Source organism: Lissotriton vulgaris, chromosome 2_1, assembly GCF_964263255.1.
Source record: "Lissotriton vulgaris chromosome 2_1, aLisVul1.2, whole genome shotgun sequence".
NCBI classification, from domain to species: Eukaryota; Metazoa; Chordata; class Amphibia; order Caudata; family Salamandridae; genus Lissotriton; species Lissotriton vulgaris.
In genome coordinates this window covers 1,823,952,896-1,823,966,475 of record NC_141687.1, presented here as the reverse complement: position 1 = coordinate 1,823,966,475, position 13,580 = coordinate 1,823,952,896, and the positions used below count along the sequence as shown (strand labels likewise).

General features: G+C 45.8%; 1 protein-coding gene across 1 annotated transcript in view; it reads left to right on the top strand.

The window, feature by feature from the left end:
• Window positions 1-13,580, top strand: part of ADAMTS7 (ADAM metallopeptidase with thrombospondin type 1 motif 7) — a 594,575-nt gene that overhangs the window by 351,915 nt on the left and 229,080 nt on the right. Inside the window, exon 15 of the mRNA XM_086957915.1 lies at window positions 1,349-1,593. Coding sequence (XP_086814041.1) covers window positions 1,349-1,593 — 245 coding nt within the window. The remainder of the gene's footprint in view (window positions 1-1,348; window positions 1,594-13,580) is intronic.

Sequence of the window (13,580 nt, the reverse complement as noted above, 5' to 3'; positions counted from 1 at the left end):
ATTTGAATTGTTGCCCTGCATACCTCAACACAGCGTGCCTTTGTCAGATTCTCTGCTTCTGTTCCATGCGTCCAACCTCACTCCAAGAGGGGGAGCAAACAGCCAGCAGTCTGAAAACTGACCTCTACCGATACTTCTGAAGCGAAGGCCTTTCTTCCCCAAATGGTCAAGTCTTGATGTTTATATAACAAAATGACCACTGATTAGTCTAGCTGATTATGTGTGAAAAACAAGACAGAAATGCAGTGAGAAAACCCAGCTGAAAACAGTGTTTATAATATGTGCCACCTCTGTGCACATATCATCTCTGTAAATGTAAATGTGTTTGTATTTATATAGCGCCTTCTACCCGGAGGTCTCGTAGCGCTGTATTCATACCGCTGTGGAACCCTTCCTGCCTTGCCTGTGAGATGTCCACTCCAGGCAACCCCCAAGGTGAAGCTAGGCATCCAAGCGCTGCTGGGGCTGTTGTGGAGATTAAGCAAGCTATTGCCCAGAGTCACAGAGTGGTACCCATGATTAAACCTCGGCACCGAGGCGAGAATTATCAGGTCCGGGGAGATTGAGTCTAAGAGCCGCTGAGGCGGGAATTGAACCCTGGTCCTGGGCCAGACCTCTGCATCAGGGTCTGCCGCTCTAACCATTGAGCCACACTTCTCCACTTGGTGTCTTAGAAGTAGATATTTGTGTCATCTTGGCCAGACTCATGTCTAATATTCTGCTGATAATCAAGCGAGAAGGTGCTGTTGTGCAAACCGAACGTGCCTGTGTGTTGTGAACTGTGCAGACATCTTGCTTGAGGCTGACAATGAAAAATAACTCAGTCAGGATAACGTTAAGTGTATCTAAAAAATAAGTCAGGCTCATGATTCTATATCACACCCTTTTAATTTCCTTTTTGTCTCTCTTCTCCCTTCTGACTGTGCTTCTTCTTCTTTCTGTGTACCCTCTATGCCTGCCTATTTCACCCTATTCCTTCCTCCTCAAACGAAATTGGCCTTACCACTGCCAACGTCAGACAATTATTTGCATTGAGAAATGGCGCAATAATAACCATTTGTAGTTGTGTTTGTTGGATAAAGTTCTCTTCTATTGTAATGCCACTGCCCATAGGTGCACATATTACATTGGAATCTGGGTTACCCTATGGAGGAAGACGTTGAGCTTTTCCTTTCTCGCCATTGTTTACCCTGTCATCATAGGTCTCTGTCTCTTGCTTCCTCCTTCTCCCTGTCACACTCCCCCATCCCTTGCTGTACCTACATATTGGGCTCACATAAACTTGTATGATCTTACTTTCCTCCTCTGAGACAGTCACTGGATGTAAATAGTTTGATGTTGCCTACAGGGTACGTTGACATTGGATTGATACCATCTGGAGCCCGGGAGATCCGTATTGAAGAGGTGGCAGAGGCTGGAAACTTTCTTGCATTGCGAGGTGAAGATCCTGAAAATTACTTCCTGAATGGTGGATGGACCATCCAATGGAATGGAGATTATGATGTGGCGGGAACCACTTTCACCTACGATAGGCAGGGAGACCTAGAGAACCTCAGTTCTCCAGGACCCACACGGGAGCCAGTCTGGATCCAGGTACCAGTTTGTCATTACTTCTATATCAACACGTGCATGAAGCTGGTCATTGTTTAGGTTTCATTATTTCACCAGATGTCAGAAAAGGCAAATCTAACTATAACACTATTTGAACGCCAAATAATGTCCTCTTTAAAATTCACCATCTCACCCATGGGGCCAAAATATCGAGAACGAAAATATCATGAATATAAGTGTATATATACGTAAGTATAGGTTTACTATACTTTACTTCACATATATGTACCTTGACCATATTATACTTCAAGGTGCATAGAAGTGAAGTTAAAAATAGGAAATTGAAATTTTTTATGTACTTACCTTCACAATGGTTTGCTTCTTGATTTGTATTTCATGATATTTTGGCACCATCATATTCTTTAGAGGACAGCTTTCCCTTGACTGTCTCAGCACTGAAACTGCTATTCTCAGAGATGGTGGATATAGTCCCAACTGTAACCTCACAATGGAACATTCCATCCCTCAACTAACTAACACAATCTCTGTTTTTACCAACATTACGTCTAAAAGGATCCAGAGCTTCTAGAGCCAGTATTACATTACAGTGGGGCAGAAAAGATATAGATGTGGCACACCATAGGTGTGGTTACAGTGGTGGCACCAAGAGGGTTCATTTAAGGAATATTAGACCTGGGACTTAAAGAAGCCCTACAACCACAGCATATCAGGCGACAATAAATGAAAGGAGACGGCTGCTTAAGCTTCTTACATTGACCCACAGTTCAGCCAAACGCAGACAATAGCAATGAAAGAATTGAGAACTGGCTATGACTACTGCATCCAGGCAGGAGAGTGTTGATGAAGAATTGCAAGATGAGAGCACAAATGTCTGCAGGATTATGGCCTCATATTCATCCCACTATACTAGACAAATCATGAATACACATTACTGTGAACAAACCAATCTTCACTTACCAGATCTGATATGAACTCCTCACGGCTGCGATCAGAGAGACATCCCAGAACAATGTGGAAAGTGTGCCTAGAGGGCAAAAAACAGACAGCAAAAACATAATATGAAATGCATGTATTTAAGTGGTGTTTGTATACTGTGAACCCTGTTGAAAGTCAGCTGAACACTGTATATAGTCAAAGGCAAAGAAACGGTCAATGATGACTTGGAGGGTAGCTGGGTTTTGAGTGCTGTAGTGTTACTTAAAGAGGTGTGCTTCAACTCTTTCCTAACTTAGAGTAGGCTTGGAGTGGCCATCATAGATAAAGATCCTTTCAACTCCTTGGTTCATAGATGGAGAAAGCCCGCTGCATAGTTTTTCACTTTTTTGCACTTCTTTGCCTCCAGTCTAATGGTGTTCTGCCTGCAGGTGTGGTTTGAGCCCATGGACATGGTGACCTCGTCAGCCAAATAAACAGGGTTTCTTGTCATAATGGCTTTTAAGATGATGCAGCTGTTTTTCAAGCTAGTACAGGAACAAATTATGAAATGAGATAACATGCATTGATTGAAGGGTGCATAACACTAAATCATGTCTCATTGCAAGCATAGGGAGCAGCGAAGACAGCTAAGAATGTCCTTTTTCAGCCAAAGTGCTAGAAACTAGACTGAATCAAATTATTACTACACATGTCCACCCGAACCAGTCTAGTTTGATGCCAAACAGGGGAACAAAGCTTAATTTGCACAAGCTTTACGGCTGTATGAGGTACACGAAAAATGTGCACGAGCTGTCATGAGACGCCGCAATGGCGTTTGATACCCTGGAGTGGCCATATACATTCAGAGTCTTAGAAAGGATGAGTGTCAGACCTCCAATTCAGGCAGTGGGTAGGGCTTTTATATCAGCTACCAATGTCCAGGGTGAGGGTTAATCTTGTTATGTCAAGCCCATTCTGGCAAGCTGGGGGACCAGGCTGCGATGTCTGCTTTCACCCTTGATTTTCATTTTGGCTCTAAAACCCTTTGCATTATGTACCAAGTCAGGCCCTGTAATCGGAGTTCTTAGCTGAGAAGACATGTGGGATGAAAGAATTTCACTATACGTGGATGATGCGCTACTAGACGTGACACAACCTGAGTTAACCATCACCAGAATATTTACAGGTCTTTGTAAAATATGGGAAGTACTCCGGTTATAAAATAAACTGGTGTAACTCCCATTTATATATACCTAGGGATGTGGATACCTTGCCTGAATGAAACGTATACACGGTCAAAGACAAGTTCAAAAGGTACGCCGTGCACTGGAGGGCCGGTCGCTAACGTTGATGGACAGTGAGACCATGTTTTAAATAATCTCCTGACAAAATGTTTACATGATCCCCAGCATAGTCGGTTCAAAATACCAGAAGGCTGATGTAGCCCTTAGCGATGAGAATGTGTCAGTTAGATGAGAAATGAGGCATTATATTAGAGGATTAAAGGAGGAAACGCATGTCTCTCTATGCTGATGATGTTTTGATATATATCCAAGATATCCACAGTGCTGTGCCCATTGTAGCACAACAACTGGGCCTAATTAAAAATGCCCCAGGGCTTGGTGTTAACTGGTATTGCCTTTTCCCCCCAAACCCAGACTGTCCTGCGTAAACTTTTACTGTCAACAGCCACTATATCAAGTGGGAACCCACTACAAAATTCTGTTACCTAGGTGTTAAAATCTACCACTCTACAACAGACTCGACCAATGGCAATGTAATGAAGGTAGTATCCTCTCTCAGGTCTCAAATCATATTCTGCGGACACTCCTTATCTGGTCCCGGGCTGAGTAAATTGATATTTGTATAGCGCACTACTCACCTGCAAGGGTCTCAAGGCGCTTGTACGAATACCGCTGTGGAACTCATCCTGGCTTTCCCTGTGAGGCGTCCACTCCTGGGCACCCCCAAGGTGGAGACCAGGCATCCTTAGCGTTGTGGGGGCCGTTGTGGAGATTAAGCAAGCTATTGCCCAGAGTTGCAGAGTGGGACTCCATGATTGGAATAGGTACCGAGACGAGAATTATCAGGTCCGTGGAATTTTGAGCCCAAGACCCGCCGAGGCGGGGAATTGAACCCTGGTCCCGGGCCAGCCCTCTGCATCAGGGTCTGCCGCTCTAACCATTGAGCCACACTTCTCCGAGTGGACCTCGCAAAAAGGATAATGCTACCCAGGCTGCTCTACTGTTTTTCTAAACTGCCCGTACACCTCCCACAAAGCCACTTCCACATGCTGGATGACATGGTGGAGGACCTGATATTGGCCAATGATAGAGGCCAACTTCCTTAGCAAAATTAAAACTCCCTGCTGTACCTGGTGGTTTGGGAGTCCGGGATTACGAACACTACTGTCTGGCAACACAACTTCATGGGGGTGTACCACGAGGAAGGACATGGATTGGTGCATGATGGTTGAAAAGTAGATCTAAAAAAGGTAGAGGATGTCTTAGGGAGTGGTCAAAAATACGGGAGGCCTGGCATTCCTATAGAGGAATGAGTATAGCTGTATAGGACATAATATGGCGCACAGCTATTAACCCCTTCACCTCGGCGGCTATTTCGCCGCATTGCTAAGGGGGCGGGGGGGCGGGGGGCCGCGCGGCGTGCCCATTCTGGTGACGGAACCGCTCCGTCACCAGCCGCGGTTGCGCTGTGCTCATGACGGAGCGGTTCCGTCACGGCCCCGCCCACTCAATGGAACGCTCAGCGCAGGCGCGGAATCCGCGCCACGCAGGCATGCCGAGCGGGCCGTGACGGAACCGCTCCGTCATCAGCACAGCGCGACCGCGACGGATGACGGAGTGGTTCTGTCACCAGCAGGGGAGGGGTTAAAGGTGATAGGGAGGTGAGTGGGGCACAAACTCTGTTAAATGTGGAAAGCGCAAGTCTGAGAATATTTTGTCTGCTTTATACTGTTGTTCATTAGTCATTCTGGACACTGTTGGAGACAAATTTTTATTGGTTTTTCAAAACACCAATAAAAGGGTGTGGGTTGTAGTGTCAAGATGGCGGTCACACTCTGCTTCTGACCCCTCCGTCATCTGCTGCCATCCATGAGCTGTCAGGACACCAACCTTGCTGCTAAAATGCCAATTGTTGCCCATGGGTCGGCTCTATTCACTGCCTGAGTCCGGACTGCCCCGAAATCCTGTATACCAGCCGTGCTGTGGGGAGCCCGCCCACTCCTGACATGGTGGCATCTGAGTGACCGGGCCTGGGGTGCTGCTGGGCTGCTGGGTCGTCGTGTCCTGTGGCGCTTCCGTTACATTTGATCTGGCGCTGCCACCTACAGGGTCCTGCCGTGGACTGTTCGGTCGGCCTGTCCGCGCCTTCTTGTGCTCCCACATGGGGCCAGTGAGTTTGGGGTAGATGGCTATACCAGTGGCTGAATCCCAGGAGTGCGGGATTGGCGAGGCAGCCCTAGTTCCCTTGTGAGCCTGCTCACACCCGCTGCATAAATGATCTGCAGAGCAGCGGCGGGAGCACGTGTTCCCTGGCGTGACCCCACGGGCCTTCATCATCTAAGATCTCCGCCTGTCTCTGGACGTAGCCTACCTGCTCATGGCGCACAACCTCAGAGGCCTGCGCCTCCCGACCGCAGACAGATTTTCCACAATTAGCACTTATGGAAACAAGCATTTGCAATGCAATAGGTCTCGCATTAGCCAGTGTTTCAGCTATTGGCATTGTAAATGACAATACCTTTTATTTATGTTTTAAAAAACAACACATAAATAAAAAGCATTGTCATTTACAATGGCAATAGCTTAAACTCTCGCAAATGCGAGAACAATTGCATTACAAATGCTTGTAAAAGCGACCCATGCCACGCTTTCACTTTAAAAGCGGGTGAGCCCCTTTCTATAGGCGCGGCTCGTCTAAAGAAAGGTGCGTGGCCGCCATTAAAATAAAAGCGCGTTATGGGGCTCTTTACAAAAAAAGCATTTGTTTGTTAAGCTGACAAACAAATGCTTTTTTTGGTAAAAGCGCCTCATGCCGCACTTTCAATTTAATTGCGGCCACACGCCTTTATTTAGACGCAGAACGGTGCGTGGCTGCCATTAAAGTTAAAGCATGGTATGGGGCGCTTTTACAAAAAATAGCATTTGTTTGTGAAGGTGGACCAATAAAAATGTAAAAGCAGCCACAGTGCTAAAACTAGCGCTGCGCCCTGGAGGCAAAGGGCGCACCATTGCAGGAAAGCACTTTGTGCCTGCAATAGGGGAAAATCATTGAAGGAAATAGTGCTCACAGACTGTAGATTAAACAGACCGTGTATCAACCCAAGTAAAAAGTTCAGTCCTTATGGGAGGTTACAAATGCAGACAAGGCGGTACACAGGAGGGACTGCTAGGCATATTCATGAATCAAAAGCAACCATTTAGAAACAACACTAACAGGAGCCAATTGAAAAGATGGGTGGAGCTTCAAGTCCATAAATGAATACAGCATGCCTCGCAGCGCATGCCCTTCCCAGGCTCGACCTAAAATGTTTTTTTACGCTCCATATTTATGATTTCAGTGCCTAATGAATCCTTAATGGACAGGAGAGAAATTTTGATTCTTCCCGGTGTATTTCTGCTCTGACTTTTAGAGAGTGAGATTCACTGGGCCCATATTGCAGCCACATCCTGAATACAGTCTTCATTTTTTGCCGGTATTTTGCCTGAATGCTGGATGAGTTTGTCATATTTCTAGAAGGGAAACTCTTGTGCCCTGGTTAGTTATGTTCACCAAAGAACAAGTGTGTGGCTGGAGAAATGATGCATGAATCGTTACATGAGAAATGCAGCAGTGTTTAAAAATTTTGGGCTGAAATCTGAATGACTACACATATGAACATATGAACATATGAGCAAGGATGGAGCAGTTGCAGTTAAATACAACTTAAGATGTTTTCATTGGAGTTTAAGATGTGATCTTTGTAAAGTGCCTGGTAATAAATCGACAGTAAAAAAGACTCAAGAATGTATAATATGGTTGTCTGCAGTTAAGGAATGGGGCAAATGCAACAACGAGCTACATGTATACATTGATCTATACAGTGTCAATCGTGCCATTAGGTTAGATGTTCCCCCACTACCCAAAAATAAATGAGATAGTGAGCACAGTTTTTACAAAGCTGAACCTTAGACCCACTGATCATCAAGTGGGGCTGGCTAAAGATTCAAGGCATCCCACGATCTTTGCCACACCTGATGGAGTCTTTCAGTTTCACAGGATGCTGTTCAGATTGGCATTCACAGAAGCCATGTTTTAATGGATAATGCACAAAATATTTAGGGTTATGATGGGGATGCTGTGTTAAGAACACTAAATGAAAATGGAAACTTTCTGAAGAAGGATAAATTGGTGTTCAGTGTGACTATGGTTTAGTGCTTTAGACATATTTTCAGTGAAGGAAGAAAATAGAGACCAGGAAGGCCAGCCCAACCGGCAGTTTGCACTGCACTCCGCCACTTGCAGAACTCCCTGAGTTTTTCTGCCACTTCGCGGAGTTCCGCGTAGCGAAATTCTGCGAACTACGCCCAGATCTGCTTTTCACCTGGAAAGTAGATTTAGGACGTGTTGCGGTTTTTAGAGAAATTCGATTGAACAGAGACGGAAGCAAGTTTTCATGTGTTCCAGTGAAGGATTAGTCACCAGCCTCTTCGGAAAGCACTGTAGTTTTTACCTAAAAGATTCTGTGAGAACGTTTCATTTCATTACCCATAGTGCCTCATTGTTGTCTATGTTGACGAGTTCTTTTACTTAAGCACTTTTGTGCTCGTCAGCTGATGCCAAGTCCTAGTTCTATGTTTATGGACTACCTCCGTTTTTGGTTTTGAAAATCTGCAACCCCAGCGTGGTTACGGGTTTCATAGTTGTATTTGTGTTTGCTAAAACGTGTTTTGCCCTGGTTTGTCTCGAGACAGCAGGGGAAGCTCATCGTTAAATATTGTTTAACTCTGCAATGTTGATAGCCTTGCGGTGTGGCTGCAGGGTCAGGTGCTGCCTGGGACCACCCGTGCTCTATGTGTGTGGGCACATGAAGTCTTTAACAAAAATGAGGCTGTGCTTCTCTGCGGTTCAGATTATTACATGAACGGGGTTGTGTGTTTACCTATCTCATGCTCCCAGCCAACGCTTCTGGTGAAACACGATGTGCACAGCATGGATGTCACGCATATCTCACCAGACTGCAGGTAGCAGTGGCCCAGTGGTCCAAACACCACGACCCTAGAACTAACTGCAGTGTGGAATTTGTGCATTGCCACAATATCCTTTAACCTTCAGAGGTTCATCAAATGAATGCAATTTTGTTGTGAATAAGCCCCAAAGCGCCCAGATATCGTTTTTTGTGTGTGCTTTATAGACATTACTTATTGTTATGGGCTAAGATGACTCAACATTACTAGCAATCTTCAGGGAAGCTCCTGCCTTACCACATACATGTTTTCATCCATCGAGCGTAAATATCTTCTCAGATCATACTTATTACCAGTGTTCAATGTACGAAGAGCATGGCCCCATTGATGTTACCCGCAGTCCGCTTATTCAGCCTCCTGGAGCAGTATATAATACCAGTGTTCAATGTGAGCCGCTCTCAAGGCAATAAATATTACCAGTAGTCAAAATAAGCGGCTTTCCAGGCAGAATCTAATACTACTCTTCAATGGAAGAGTCTTCTGGGGGATTACATATTACTAGTGCTTAAAGTAAGTGCCTTTCTAGGCAGTATATAATACCACTCTTCCTGGGGGATTACATATTACTAGTGGATAAAGTAAGTGGCATCCCAGGCAGTATCTAATACCATGCTTCAATGGTAGAGGCTCCTGGGGGATTACATATTACTAGTGGTTAAAGTAAGTGGCGTCCCAGGCAGTATCTAATACCATGCTTCAAGGGAAGAGGCTCCTGGGGGATTACATATTACTAGTGCTTAAAGTAAGTGGCGTCCATACCACGCTTCAATGGAAGAGTCTCCTGGAGGATTACATATTACTAGTGGTTAGACTAAGTGGCGTCCCAGGCAGTATCTAATACCGCGCTTCAATGGAAGAGTCTCCTGGGGGATTACAGATTACTAGTGGTTAAAGTAAGTGGCTTTCCAGGCAGTATCTAATACCACGCTTTAATGTAAGAGTCCCCTGGGGGATTACATATTACTAGTGGATAAAATAAGTGGCGTCCCAAGCAGTATCTAATACCACGCTTCAGTGGAAAAGTCTCCTGGGAGATTACATATTACTAGTGGTTAAAGTAAGTGGCTTTCCAGGCAGTATCTAAGACCAATCTTCAATGTAAGAGTCTCGAGGGGGATTACATATTACTAGTGGTTAAAGTAAGTGGCTTTCCAGACAGTATTTAATACCACTCTTCAATGTAAGAGTCTCCTGGGGGATTACATATTACTTGTAGTTAAGGTAAGTGGCTTCCAAGGCAGTATCTAACTCCGCCATCAATGTGAGCAGTTTATCAGTCAGTAAATATTATCTGTGTTACACATAATCTGCTTCTAAGACCAGTGCTCAATCTGGGCTGATTCTCTGCAGGCGAGTAGTACCGGTGTTCAATGTAAGGGGCTTCTCAGGCAGTAAATATTAGAAGTGTTTGATGGAAGACGCTCCAAAAATAGTAAATAACATCTATGATCAATGTTAGCAGCTTCTCGTGCAGTAAGTATTACCAGTGACATATTATAAACTTTTTCTGGGGCAGTAACTATTACCAGTGTTGTATTGGTATAGTATAAGCAGCACCTGGGACAGTAAGTATTACCAGTGGGATATTATAACCATTTTCTGGGACAGAAAATATTACTATTGATATATTATACGCATTTCCTGGGGTGGTAAATATTTTCTTTGGTATAGTATAAGGATTTCCGGGAGCAATAAATATTACGATTGGTGTATTCTATGCATTTACTGGGATAGAAAATGTTACCAGTGGGATTTTATAAGCATTTTCTGGTGCAGTAAATGTTACCAGTAGTATAACTGATATATCATGAAAAGCACCTGGGACTGTAAATATTACCAGTTTAATATAAGCAGCTCCTGTGAGAGTACATTTTGCCAGTGCTCAATGTAAGCAGCTCCTGATACTCAAAACATTTCAATTCTTCAATGTGAGCAGCTCCTTGGACTGTAAACATCCATGTTTAATGTGAGCAGCTCGGGCAGTAAACATCACAGCGCTCAAAGTGAGCAGCTCCCCAGGTAGTAAACATCACTGCGATAAATGTGAGCAGCTCCCCAGGTAGTAAACATCACTGCGATAAATGTGAGCAGCTCCCCAGGTAGTAAACATCACTACGATAAATGTGAGCAGCTCCCCAGGTAGTAAACATCACTGCGATAAATGTGAGCAGCTTCCGAGGTAGTAAACATCACTGCGCTCAATGTGAGCAGCTCCCCAGGTAGTAAACATCACTTCGATAAATGTGAGCAGCTCCCGAGGTAGTAAACATAACTTCGATAAATGTGAGCAGCTCCCCAGGTAGTGAACATCACTGCGATAAATGTGAGCAGCTCCTGAGGTAGTAAACATCACTGTGTTCAATGTGAGCAGCTCCCCAGGTAGTAAACATCACCTTGTTCAATGTGAGTAGCTCAAACTGTAACGGTCATGCATGCTCAATGTGAGCAGCTCCTCAGGCAGGGATCATCACCATAGTTCAATGTGAGCACCTCGTCTGGACAGAAACATCACCAGGGTTCAATGAGAGCAGCTCGTCTGGAAGGAAACTTCACCAGGGTTCAATGAGAGCAGCTCGTCTGGACGAAAACAGCGCCAGGGCTCAATGAGAGCAGCTCGTCTGGAAGAAGACATCGCCGGGGTTCAATGTGAGCAGCTCATCTGGAAGGAGACATCGGCAGGGTTCAATGAGAGCAGCTCATCTGGAAGGAGACATCGCCAGGGTTCAATGTGAGCAGTTCATCTGGAAGGAGACATCGCCAGGGTTCAATGTGAGCAGCTCATCTGAAAGGAGACATCGCCAGGGTTCAATGAAAGCAGCTCATCTAAAAGGAGACATCACCAGGGTTCAGTGAGAGCAGCTCATCTGGAAGGAGACATCACCAGGGTTTAGTGAGAGCAGCTCATCTGAAAGGAGACATCACTGGGGTTCAATGAGAGCAGCTCATCTAAAGGAAACATCACCAGGGTTCAATGTGAGCAGTTCATCTGGAAGGAGACATCGCCAGGGTTCAATGTGAGCAGCTCACCTGAAAGGAGACATCACCAGGGTTCAGTGAGAGCAGCTCATCTGGAAGGAGACAACGCCAGGGTTCAATGAGAGCAGCTCATCTGAAAAGAGACATCACCAGGGTTCAATGAGAGCAGCTCGTCTGGAAGGAGACATCACCAATGTTCAATGAGAGCAGCTCATCTGGAAGGAGACATTGCAGGGTTCAATGAGAGCAGCTCATCTGAACGAAACATCACCAGGGTTCAATGAGAGCAGCTCATCTGGAAGGAGACATCACCAGGGTTCAATGTGAGCAGCTCATCTGGAAGGAGACATTGCCAGGGTTCAATGTGAGCAGCTCATCTGGAAGGAGACATCGCCAGGGTTCAATGAGAGCAGCTGATCTGGAAGGAGACAACACCAGGGTTCAGTGAGAGCAGCTCATCTGGAAGGAGACATCACCAGGGTTCAATGAGAGCAGCTCATCTAGAAGGAGACATCGCAAGGGTTCAATGTGAGCAGTTCATCTGGAAGGAGACATCGCCAGGGTTCAATGTGAGCAGCTAATCTGAAAGGAGACATCGCCAGGGTTCAATGAAAGCAGCTCATCTAAAAGGAGACATCACCAGGGTTCAGTGAGAGCAGCTCATCTGGAAGGAGACATCACCAGAGTTCAGTGAGAGCAGCTCATCTGGAAGGAGACAACGCCAGGGTTCAATGAGAGCAGCTCATCTGAAAAGAGACTTCACCAGGGTTCAATGAGAGCAGCTCGTCTGGAAGGAGACATCACCAGTGTTCAATGAGAGCAGCTCATCTGGAAGGAGACATTGCAGGGTTCAATGAGAGCAGCTCATCTGAAGGAAACATCACCAGGGTTCAATGAGAGGAGCTCATCTGAAAGGAGACATCACCAGGGTTCAATGAGAGCAGCTCGTCTGGACGAAAACAGCGCCAGGGATCAATGAGAGCAGCTCGTCTGGAAGGAGACATCGCCGGGGTTCAATGTGAGCAGCTCATCTGGAAGGAGACATCGGCAGGGTTCAATGAGAGCAGCTCATCTGGAAGGAGACATCGCCAGGGTTCAATGTGAGCAGTTCATCTGGAAGGAGACATCGCCAGGGTTCAATGTGAGCAGCTCATCTGAAAGGAGACATCGCCAGGGTTCAATGAAAGCAGCTCATCTAAAAGGAGACATCACCAGGGTTCAGTGAGAGCAGCTCATCTGGAAGGAGACATCACCAGGGTTTAGTGAGAGCAGCTCATCTGAAAGGAGACATCACTGGGGTTCAATGAGAGCAGCTCATCTGAAGGAAACATCACCAGGGTTCAATGTGAGCAGTTCATCTGGAAGGAGACATCGCCAGGGTTCAATGTGAGCAGCTCATCTGGAAGGAGACATCACCTGGGTTCAGTGAGAGCAGCTTATCTGGAAGGAGACAACGCCAGGGTTCAATGAGAGCAGCTCATCTGAAAAGAGACATCACCAGGGTTCAATGAGAGCAGCTCGTCTGGAAGGAGACATCACCAGTGTTCAATGAGAGCAGCTCATCTGGAAGGAGACATCACCAGTGTTCAATGAGAGCAGCTCATCTGGAAGGAGACATTGCAGGGTTCAATGAGAGCAGCTCATCTGAAGGAAACATCACCAGGGTTCAATGAGAGCAGCTCATCTGGAAGGAGACATCACCAGGGTTCAATGTGAGCAGCTCATCTGGAAGGAGACATCGCCAGGGTTCAATGTGAGCAGCTCATCTGGAAGGAGACATCGCCAGGGTTCAATGAGAGCAGCTGATCTGGAAGGAGACATCACCAGGGTTTAGTGAGAGCAGCTCATCTGGAAGGAGACATCACCAGG